The sequence below is a fragment of the Mauremys reevesii genome, linkage group 3 (assembly GCF_016161935.1).
Source record: "Mauremys reevesii isolate NIE-2019 linkage group 3, ASM1616193v1, whole genome shotgun sequence".
Taxonomy (NCBI): domain Eukaryota; kingdom Metazoa; phylum Chordata; order Testudines; family Geoemydidae; genus Mauremys; species Mauremys reevesii.
In genome coordinates, this window is record NC_052625.1 from 127,981,032 (window position 1) to 127,993,102 (window position 12,071).

General features: G+C 40.2%; 1 protein-coding gene across 9 annotated transcripts in view; it reads right to left on the reverse strand.

Moving 5' to 3' along the window:
- ARMC2 (armadillo repeat containing 2) overlaps window positions 1-12,071 on the reverse strand; it is a 165,017-nt gene that overhangs the window by 32,337 nt on the left and 120,609 nt on the right. For all 9 annotated transcript variants that reach the window (XM_039531129.1, XM_039531132.1, XM_039531130.1 and 6 more), the window contains 2 exons: window positions 7,012-7,157; window positions 3,022-3,121 (listed from right to left, as the gene is read on the reverse strand). In XM_039531129.1, the coding sequence (XP_039387063.1) occupies window positions 3,022-3,121; window positions 7,012-7,157 (246 nt within the window). The remainder of the gene's footprint in view (window positions 1-3,021; window positions 3,122-7,011; window positions 7,158-12,071) is intronic.

A 12,071-nucleotide genomic window follows, 5' to 3' on the forward strand; every position in this document is an offset into this window, starting at 1 on the left:
ATTTGGAGAAAGCTGTCTGGTCACTGTGCATTAACCACTGGTCACATCAATAAAGGAGAGACCTGCAGGGTCTGATCATAGTCAGCCCTGCTAAGTACTCACAGGACACTGTAGCCCAGGGATCTGGTCTAAGAGTGGGAGAATTGTGAGATTCCACTCCAAGAAGGGTGAAAGGAGGAGCCCTGTCATCTGGAGGCGTGAACGCAGAGAGAGCAGTCAGGGGTCCAGGGACAGATAGTCGGGTAATCGTGACAGTGCCTCTCTAGAAAGTGAGTATTAAAACTAGACCTGGGCAAATTTTCTTGGACGTATAGTTTGTTTACTAACAAATGCCATTTTGGTCAACCTGAAACTATTCGTAATGACAACCCAATAATTTCAACGGGTGGGGGGAGAGGAGGGAAGGGAGGAGGGGGAAATATGTAAGATCAAGATTAGTCTCTAATTATATTTACTCACACACACACCATTGTATGGAAATCATCACCCCATTTATATACTTTCTTCCTGTTTTAAAAGAGGGCCTCCCTGTGGCTAATGACATCACCATCATCAGCAAGCTCAGCAGGAGGAGAAAGCTATGCTTCACATAGCTGCAGCTCAAGAAGTACATGTGAGAGGTAGGAGAGCTTGAGCATAGGAACTGTGCTCATCTGCCTTTCCAAATAGCTCTGAAGAAAAGGTGAGAAACGCCTCGAACACTAATGACAGCTGGGAGCTTGGGGAAAGTACACATGGCACAACATACAGGATATTGAGTCCCAAGATAAGCATCCATGGCAGCCCATTATGCATGACATTTGAGAGGTACAGAGCCAACAAAGACTCTCCAACACTCTCCAAAAACAGCTGTGGAGAAGGCACCAAGGAGAGCCAGGTCAGTTATGTGTCTAAAAATGGGACTGTTGAGCAACCCTGCCACCCCTGAAGATCCATCTTGCCAACTCACACATACTTCCCTTCTTATGTGAGATGACAACACATGTAGTTATGTGAATCTTGGCAACTTAACCCTCCCTATCTTCTCAGAGCAGTCAAGTGATAACAAGAAGCTGCTCAGCAAGCTCAATAACTGTGGTATTTCCAGCTCTGACATTTTTAATCATGAGTCATCATGACATTTGGTGTTTTTCTTAAAGTCACAGCTCCTTGAAAGTATTTGATTACTTGTTTGAGAATGACTCACCTTTTTTTTTTTTTCTTTAAAGTAAGTTTCTAGCTCTTATGGTTGCAGAGAAAAGCTAGATACTTCAACCCAGGTATATGCTAGAGCCCCAGAAACCAAGAGACAAAAAACAAAATATGTTTTAAAAAAAAAAAAAATCTCACAACCTTAAGACAATCTTATGATTTTTTTGAAGCCTGCCTCATTATTTTGAATGCTTGGGATTGGCAATACTGTGATTGATCCATTGGTACTCTCATTGCTCGTCCTCCCACAGTTTTTGCTGGGTTGTGAGATTTGTTTGTCTTTTAAACAGATAAAAGATGATATATAAACCCACTAACTCTCAGTACTATACATTGTAGTGATGCCACCTGCACTTCAAAAACGTGCATGCACCCTCACAGCTCTAATGTTTATAAAATACTAAAAACATTAGAGAGGAAAGTGATCTGTTAGATCATTCAGACTCCCTCTCTGCCATCGCAGGCCTTCAGTAACTTAGTGTAACCCACATACCTCCTAGGTGTGGTGCTCTGGCCCCTCTAGTGGCACCAAGACCACTTAGAGATTAATGAATCTGCACTACAGCCTTAGCTAAGGGCCATGTGGCTTTTAGCTCATGCAGTAGAGGATCATGCATTCAGCTCCAGAGTTCCCAGATTCGATCCCAATGACCGGGGTCTTGACCGGGGTCTGTCGGCATTACACTAGTACAAATAGCTCTGGGTGGGTGTATAAGAATCGTAAGGAGAAATTACTCTGAATACATACACAAAATCATCACAACACAGTAATAAACTTGTTTTAACAAACAGTGAATTTGCTTATTAAGTGATATTTTGATAAAGAAGAGATGGTGCTTAACATGCAAAAACAAAGCTGATCTATGGGATGAGAACCATTTATTAAAAGTAGAAATATGACAGGTTAAAAATCTCAGCGTTCTCAGCCAACAAACATTTTGTGCTTACTTATGAACCAGTTATTTATTACAGCGTATAAACAGGATACTCATAATTCTAACCAATCTTTCAGATATGAAAATTCCCAAATACTTTTATTTCTAGCTATATGTTTCAAATAATTTTGTGTTGCTTTGGTAGAAGGCACTGTCTGTTTTTCAGACATAATAAGAATCCATACTTGGGAGTATGTTTACGTTGTAATAAAAGACCCATGGTATGGCTGCGGCTGGCTCGGGTCAGTTGATTCAGGCTTGAGGGACTGACTGTGGTGCTAAAAATGTCAGTGTAGATGTTCAGGCTTGGGCTGAGGCCTTGGTTCTGAAACCCTGCAAGGCAGAAGGGTCCCAGAGCCCAGGCTCCATCCCAAGCCCAAATATCTATGCTGCAATTTTTAGCCCTCAGCCCAATCAATGTGAGCCTAAGGTCTGAGACTCAGTGCCTCGGGTTTTTTTTACTGCAGTGTAGATGTACCCTTAGATAGCTTGTTTAGATATTTAATAAAAAGAAGTTGTAGCTTTTTCCACAATTGAAATGTGGGGGCTCCCAAAGTTAAGCAATTTTAAATATGGAAAAACTTTTGCTATTTGATAAACCACTTGCTTTGTAAAAAAACATTACTACTACTTAAAACCTTGGGAAGAATATAAATATTCAGAGGATAGCTTATGTGTGCGCTAAGGATAGACAAGTTAATCAACTGTCTGTCCTCTGTGTTGCCCTCTTAATCTAAATGATTCCATTTCCTTAATATAGAAATGCTGTCAACTGTTTTAAATTATTATCTTGTAAATGTGCATGAAAGTAGGTCACTGAAAATGGGTTTACACACATACAATAACAGAGACACAGAGGATTAAAATATAAAAAGCAGGAGATGAAAATACTGACCTGCTTCTTTTGGTGTTTGTTTAGAAGGGCTAAAAATAAGACATAACATCTGGAGCATGCTGCCAGAGCTGCACAGCAGTCATTGTAGGAAGAAAGTTTGCTATAAACACACAAAAATAAAATATATATAAATGGCAGCATTTTATTTCTTCTGCAAAATAAAATATATTCATTCTACTTTCAAGTCTCAAAGTAACATTTTCCAAGACACAGAATGAAATGCTAGTACTTCTACTATAGATACAGGCAGCCAGTTACAGAACAGAATGACACTGAACTCCGATGAATTTATAGTAACAACTATTGTGCATGTGTAACACAAACAATGAACAAAATTCTAGCTATTCCTGTGCCAGTACAATGAGGGATGGAAGAGGGCATGGGGAGCCTTCCTCAACCCATGTGCCTAGCCCAGGCATGAATGCCAACACTAATAGAATTCCTTAAGCACTAAGCAGAGGCCTTTAGCCTCAAGACAGTATGGGATGCCAGGGGTAGACAAGAACAGGACATCATTTCTTCTGCATGCCTGCTAGTGCCCAATATAATTCCATCAGTGCTATTCTTTAAACCAGCAGGGATGAGGAATACTCCTCCCAACTCTCTTCAAGGCATTCTCTTCCTGCATCTGACCCAACGTTATAGCTCCTCAGGCTGCTATGTCTCTGTACCCACCACCCTAATGGTTCAAAGAGGAGCGAGGCCACACTGGCCTACAGATATCACTGCTATATGGTTAACTGGCTAAGCCTTTACTTCCAGTTAATATTGCACCTGAAAATGTCTGCAGAATCAAGTAGGATTACAAGAAGTTATCATTTATGAGAACTGCAGCCAATGGGAGGTGCAGGGGCGGTGCCTGTGGACGGGGTGGCACCTGTGGAGCGGGGGACATGCCACTGCTTCTGGGAGCCACTTGAGGTAAGCGCCGCTCAAAGCCTGCACCCCTTAGCCACCACCCCTTCCCTCCAATCCCTGCCCCAGTCCTGATCCCCCTCCTGCACCCCAAACCCCTCATCCCCAGCCCCACCCCAGAGCCTGCACCACAGCCAGATCCCTCACACACACACACACCAATGCCCCAACCCCCTGCCCCAGCCATGATCCCCTTCCCACCCTCCGAACCCCTCAGTCCCAGTCTGGAGCACCCTCCTACACCCCAAACTTCTCATCCCCAGCCTCACCCCCAAGCCCACACCCCAGCTGGAGCCCTCACCCCCACACACTCCTTCCCCTCTGCCCCAGCCCGGAGCCCCTGCCTGCACCCTGAACTCCTCATTTCTGGCCCCACCCCGGAGCCTGAGCCCTCTCCCTCTCCCACACCCCAACCCCAATTTTGTGAGCATTCATGGCCTGCCATCCAATTTCTATGCTCAGATGTGGCCCTCGGGCCAAAAAGTTTGCCTACCCCATATCTATACTGAATCACAGATGTAATCTAGGAAATGCTCCTGTCTTCTCAGCCTTGGCAACTTGCCAGTCTACAAAGAAAACCACCTCTCCTTGAAAGAAGTAAATGTACAGAAAACATACCAAAACCCCAGAACTGACTCATCTTTGGAGACCAGACTACACAGACAGAGAGGAGCAAACTGAGAAGGAACTAGGGCTGAGAAGTGTTTTGTGCTTTCCCTGCCCAGGAAGCCTATGGAAACTACCCTGCACAAACCATAAAGAACCACGCTCTGCCTGTTTTAAAGGCTGGAGAGGAAACCAGGGCAGAACTCAGAAGCAGCTGCTCTTGGTGGCATGCTCCCTTTAGGACGTGGTGCCTTTGCCAGCTAGAAAGCAGGGGCTGGACAGTTGTTGGGGATAGGATTGAGCAATTAAGTCAATGGAAACATTGCTTTTCAGTAAATCTAGCAGCCAACAGCAAGAGGAACTTATCACAGCAGCACAAAGGCAAACTTTTATTCAAAACTAAACTCAGAATTACTGGTGCCTACATCCTTTCCACTCCCTGAAAATTCCTCAACACTCTATTATCCAGCTCCTGCAAAATTCTCAAATTATTTACCACCCCATTCAGAATTTGCAATATTGCAATCAACCCTGCCCAGATTTATGCTGCGACATGGGGAACTCTTCAATGCCTTGTCTTCACTGAGAGGTTCCCAATTTGAGAGAAAATCCTAGTAAAGACAAGGCAGATTGTAGTTTGTATTTTTGACCCAAGTTAGCAGATTGAATGGCTTGTGTGAAAACTACACTGTCTTCACTAGGATTTTACTTAGAGTTAGCTAACTTGAGTTACGAGCACATCTTCATTTCCTAGTGAAGATGAGGCCCAAATTGCTACTCATACATACTACAAGATACTTTCTAGGGATATGTCTACACTGTAAGCCTAGAATCAGTGGAACTTGAGTTCAGAGTCCCTTGATTTGTTGACCTACGGCTTGAGTGTCTACACTCATTTGTAACCCTAGGTTAGGAATTGTTGAACCCTGGATCCCAACTGGGCATCAGCATCTACACTGCATTATGTGAGCCCAATTCCAGACTTTCTAGTTCCCTCCCAAAATGTGACTGTTCTAGCCCTTTGTTCTGGGAAAACTTGAGTGTTCAACAAACTTGACTGTTCAGAGGACAAAGAAAGTTGGCCGTGGGACTGTGGAAAACTTTTGGCAGACTCCCAGAACACAAGTTCAGTGGGGCTGTCTCTACATTGCAAAGCAACAGGGCTTGAATCCCTGGTCCCAGCTTGACTCAAATTTGGACCCTTCACCACCATGAGGTCCTGGGACCCTGTGTCCAAGCCTTGGGTTAGCATGATTTGTATGAAGGCGGAAGGGGAGTTAGCTTGAACCTGAGTTCGAACCCTGGATTTACTCTGCAGTGTAGACATACCCTAGAGGTGACCCACTCTGGTGGATTTCCCTAGCAAGCACCACATCTTCTTGGGGAATGGTCACTGAGCAACCTGGGCAACAATGAGATTCTTCAGGGGAAACTAACCAGAAGTCCTTCATCTGCACAAGGACGGCCCCATCTCCCACACCTAATCTCCTAGAGTGCTCTGTGATGGCTGAAGTAATAATGTCCCTACGTCTCACATATTTTTGTGCACATGCAAATCTAATCCCTGCTGTAAGGTTTGAGTTGTAAACACCAGAAGATAACTTTTGCCATTTTAAAAACAATTAAAATAAATTACTACTAATAAAAACAATTTATTTCTCTTTAAAGGACAGGAAATGACATCCTAAACAATAAAATCTAAATTTGGCCCACAGAGATTAACATATCACAGTGGTACAAAACATTTTTTTTAAAAGGGAAAATGAATCCATGTTTATAAGGCCATGGGTTAAGGCTACATCTATGTCATGGAATCTGTGACTTCCAGAGACCTCCGTGACATGCGGGACTCTGGAGCTGGCAGCCATCGGGGCCCTGGCAGGGTTCCAGTGACAGGGTCCCCCCTGCAAGGTTCCAGTGACAGACTCCTGAGGGGGCCCTCCTCAGGGTTCCAGCAACAGGCGACAGCCTCGCGGAAGGGGAGAGGAACCCGTGGGTGAGCAGCTGGGGATGTCCCATTTTCTCTTTGGGAAATATGGTCACCCTGCAGCTTCCAGCTGAGGTGGGTGGAGGGGGCCCCCCCTGCAGTTTCCAGCTGCCACGGTCAGAGGGGAAACCCCACAGCTCCCAGCCACCACAGTGGTGGGGGAAACCATGGAGCCACAGCAGCAAAAGTCACAGAGAGGTCACAGCTTCTATGACTTTTACTGAAAATAACCATGACAAAAATCTTAGCCTTAACCAAGATAAATAGTTTTATGACTATTAATATAGAACAAGTTATAAAAATACAATATTTTCCTTGACTTTTCACAAGCAATTTAATGAATGTCTGTCTCTTCAAATTCAACTGCTCAACACAGCCCCCTTTAAAGTCAACGAAGGAGCTACTATTGACTTCAATGGGTGCAGGATCAGACCTCAAGAGACTGGGGGGTTTTGATGATCGAAACAGTGTTGCATACATACCTGAATATCCTGACAATATTGGTACATATATCCTTATCATTCATACGCTGCTCCAGCACCACCCAGAGCTCTGAAACTGCACCACTACACAGGAGCTGGCATCTTGAAAGAGGTAAATCAACCAAGTTTCGCAAAGTAGCTGTCAGCTGTAGAGAGAATATATAGTTGCCTATTATGAATTCCATGTGCTTTTGAAAATTTAAATAAGTTTAGATGTCACCTAAACCATCTTGGAAATTGGCACTCTGATAACAAAAAAGCAGTCAGGACTTCTACTAGCACGTATGGAGTAAACATCAGAGATTAGGACGTGTATGACATTAAATTACATAGATTAAAATAAATTTTTTTTAAAAGATCAATATTGGTCTTGTGCCTCTCATGCAACTTTATTCTTTTAAAGGCCAGATTATCCTTCACTGTGGATGCAAGGGGGGAGTGGGGACATGCCATTGACCCCTCCTGCATAACTTAGTAGTGCTGGTTAGTCTCAGAAGGGAGTGCACGCCACACAGTGCTGCAGAGCAGTGGTCATTTACTTTTCACACTGGAGGGTTCTCAGGGCCTTTGCACAATGCTTCTCAGAGCTCCCACTGGAGTGATGTGCCTCAGCACTACCCCATACTCGAGCCTGTGTCCCACACAAGCGTGCTCCCATAAAGAACAACAGACCCCTTCATGTTTAACCCCATTTTAAGTCAGGTACTTAGCATTATTAGCTTGTGGTATTTTCTGCATTATTTAATAATCAACATTCTCAATGTCACTTTATCAGGATTTTTTACAATCTCTTGGCCAAATCTTGCTTGCCTCACTCACTGTACATACCAGAATAATTTCATACTCCAATAAAATGCAGCCAATTTGAATGAAATACAGCAATCACTTAAGAAATGCACATTAAGACTACATGACAGGTTAGGACAGGAAGTGGGATTTTAGGTAGGCAACACAGAATTACTCAGACTGTAATTTAGCCTTACTGTATATGTTTTCATTGGAAGTCCCCCTTATAAAGTACTGAAATTGTCTACTCTGGCTTAAAAATGAGATAACTGAGAAAAACACAATCCAAGGAGATACTGCAACAAATAACATTCCCACTAAAAAAAGGGTTTAAAAATTTGCATGTGCACATACTGATACAAATGGTTTTAAGCTTGAGCCAAAGTTGCCTATTTGATACATACGTAGACTACTTATGGATACCTAACATATTTATTAGACACAGAATTTATGATGTATTGTGGAAATCCACATCTGGATCTTCTGGAGGTGTCTTATTTGATCAAGAGCAAACTAATATAGCCCCCACTCAATACGTAATTATATTTTGGTAGCAACTGCATGTAACAGTTTTAGCAGCAAATTAAAATGAATTGGTGAACAATAAATTTAAAAAAAAAACAACAATCTGTTTGATGTAAGGATTAAAGAGTTAAAATGTAAGAGGCAGGACACAATCTGCATCCAAAAGCACAAAAGCCAAACACAGTCTGAGTCTTCAGTTTATGGAGGAGCCAAAATATTTTCAGGTGATACAAATCTATTTTTAAGAGCTTAGATCATAAAATACTATATACAATTTCTAGCAATGAAAATAGAGTGAACCGATTATTGCATATTTTAAGGATCTTTGTCTGATTCTCTTCTGAGATAAGAGTATTAAAATACTAGGGCCATATAGACAACTAAGCATAATTGTTTATTTGAACAGAGATGTACTGCAAATTTCAAATTCAGGTCATTAATACTAAAGCAAATACAGGAAGAAATCATCAGATTTTCCTTATTCTAAAATGAGTTTTTAAAGTTGCATATAGGCTAAAAAGACACAAAGACTATCTATTTAACATGGTTTCAGTCAGCAAATCTCTAGACATATAATACCTTCTCATTAAATGGAACAGTCTGTTCAGCAATATGAACTATATACTTTATGGAAAAATAAAGAAAACAGGGTAAGCAGTTGTCTGAGCAGCTTCTACCTACTGTATTGTTTTAAACAAACATTTTATTGTCATATCAAATCAAATTGGATTTCATGCTGCTACCAAAGAGAATAAAAGCTATAAACCCTTCATAAAACACACAGCCGTTGCACTCACAGTGCGTGCTCTTCAGTGAATCTTACTATTTAAAGAAAAAAGAAAAGGAAAAACTTTCAATGTATACATGCTAATGCCACGTTTAGAGTCAGTTTTAGAAAAGGACTAACCTCTGAGAAAACACATTTATGCAAAATTTAAAAATTCTTAATAAAGCACTACATATATAGTGGTAGTAAATAGCAGTATTGGTGAACACTAATGTAATTGTGTAGAAAGGGTTTAAACTTCTACCTGGTCACAGATTTACTAGTTGAATGTGACCTTGGGCAAGTCACTTAATGTGTCTATGCCTCAATTTCCCTATCTGTAAAATTAAGTTTAATAATACTTCCCTGCCTCCTTGGGGGACTTGTGAATATAATTTATTATTCATTTTTATTATTAATTATTGTAATTATAATAAACACCTAATAGACCAAATTTGGCTCTAACTTACTATTTGCATACTACCATAAAGCCAAAATCTGCTCTAATTTACAGTGGGGTAAAACAGTTATGTCTCTAAGAAAGTTACCCTGGATTTACCCCAGTAACATAATAGAGTTTGGCAATGCCTACATATACTGGTAGCAGTCAATTCAAATGGAAAAATTATACAAAATGTTATTCTTCTCAAGTTATTATAGCCTTATCATTTATCTTAGATTTTGGAACAATTCTTCCACATTTCTAATGCTATTTTCCCTCAGTGTTACTAATTCCTGGTTTTAGTTATGATCATGGGAACAATAAGATAATTGCTTTTGTTGCCTCTACTGAGTGTGTGAAATTTATTCAAATAGTAGCAAGTTCAATTCAAAGTACTGTATTCAAATTTTACACTGTGCTCTGGATTGAAGAGTGCTTATCACATCTCTTGATTCGCTCCTTACATGTGTTTGGAAGTTCATCACTGTTCTGCGCTTTTATTATTCCCGTTCTTTCTCCAGATTGTGAGCAGACATCGCTAAACATCTTATACAAGTTTCTTGGCCAAATCATCTGCCATTCTGTGGCTTTCCTTGTCTTTGACCCATTTTCTGGTTATTTTTTCGGTTACATTTTTTGTCATTTTTCTTTGGGTGAATTACATTTTCAGTTTTTATTTCCTGCAATATTCATTCCTTAAACAGTTTCCTTAGATTAACCTTTACATCCCACATTTCTTCCAGTTTTCTTTTTTAAAAAAGTAAATAAGGCATGATCAAAAAGAAAAAAAAACATGCAGTGTAAAAAAGATACTATGATATTGCATATAAAATACAAGGAAAGGTCACAGGGTACAAATGCATCTCAAGATGCTTTACAACAAAACAAGCTAAACAGAGGGAAACGAATTAAAGGAATGTCACAGAGGGAAGAATTAAGTGTAGATTTAAAAGTGTTTATATTTCAGAATCATGAGGTTCACACCAAATTCTGAGTGAAACTAATTGTAGTATGGGATCCATCAGCTTTTATCCCATATTTTGGAAAACCCAATGATACCAAGCAATTAATGGCGGAGTACTGAGAAAACTCATATATACCGGTTTCAAATTAAGCACTCCTTCATAAATCATGACATTTCAAACTAAACACAGTACTGTACAAATTACTTGAAAATAAAACAAAATACTGAGTCAATTAAGTGTGAATTAAAATTCTGGTTGTAGAATTCACACTGAATGGTTTCTGTGCAAAGTTCTCAAGCATGCCACCAAATAAAGTGCTATAGCAGTTTAACTTAACCAAACTGTTCCCTATGAAATCTGTTAACTTGCATTACAAAGAGTTGAAGATTGCAAATTAAATGTCTCAGCTGAGAACTGGCTACCCAGAGGTAACACAAGCAATGGAAGAAATGCTATAAATATTTCACAAAGATATCATGATTTATGCAGGGGAGCATACAATTTGGCTTCACAAATCATTAGAATGTAGTGCCTGCTTGCCACTTTCCTCAACCTGGCAAGTGAGACAAAGCTGATCAACTGCAGTTTTTCAGTACTGGTGAACTCACACTGAAACATATACTATTAATTTATAAAAGGGAAAAAACAAGCACTTCTGTAAGTGCTTTTCTTTCAAGAATCTTGGGAGTATTTACATATTTTAATTAGTAAAACCTCACAATACCTAGATGAGGTAAGTAGTAGCATTTATTTTATACGTGGATAAACGGAGCAATAGGTAGAGTAAGAACAGGTTAGCTGGGTCAGAAGTGTATCTTAAGTCACAGACCACCTGCTATAACCATTATATAAAATTCCCCAAAGTACAAGTAAATATTATGGTTACAGGCATTTTTAAAAAAAATTATATTTTGAGCTTATGTCAAAGGACCATTGCATAACACAGCTAATTTCTTCAAAGACTAAAAACTTTTTTGCATGCTAAAAAGAAAAAAATCCTATGTATGAAGACTACGTATATAATAGCATCGTTTGGTGACATACCATAACACAGTCAATGCGAGAGAGTCTGGCTTCATAAATCCACATATTTAAGTTACTAGCTAACAAAGTGCAGTCACTAGCCACACTGATCATTGTGGGTAATTTGATGCATTTCCCTTCTGTTCACTGTGGACTTCACCAGATTCTGTACTTCTGAAAGGACTTCTCACTGCATCTACAACATTTGTATCTATCATTGAATATTTGGTTTATCGCTACATCCATTGGTGCAAGCACTTAATGTCATTTATTATTCTCTGGGTGTGCGTCATAGGAAAAAAATTCTGTATTGTCCGTGCCTGAAAACACGGAAAGATTACAGACAATATTTCTCTATGATGACTGAGTAATTCATTCCAACTCAGAATCAGACATCACGTATTTTAATGCATCAAGAACAGTGATGTAGGAAAATCATGTAGGGAATGCTAATAGCAGAAAAAATTACATTTCTAAGGGGAAAAAAATAAAGTAGCTTTACCATTCCAAAATATTCAGAGGCTTGCTCTACCTCCCCCCTCCCAAAAAACAA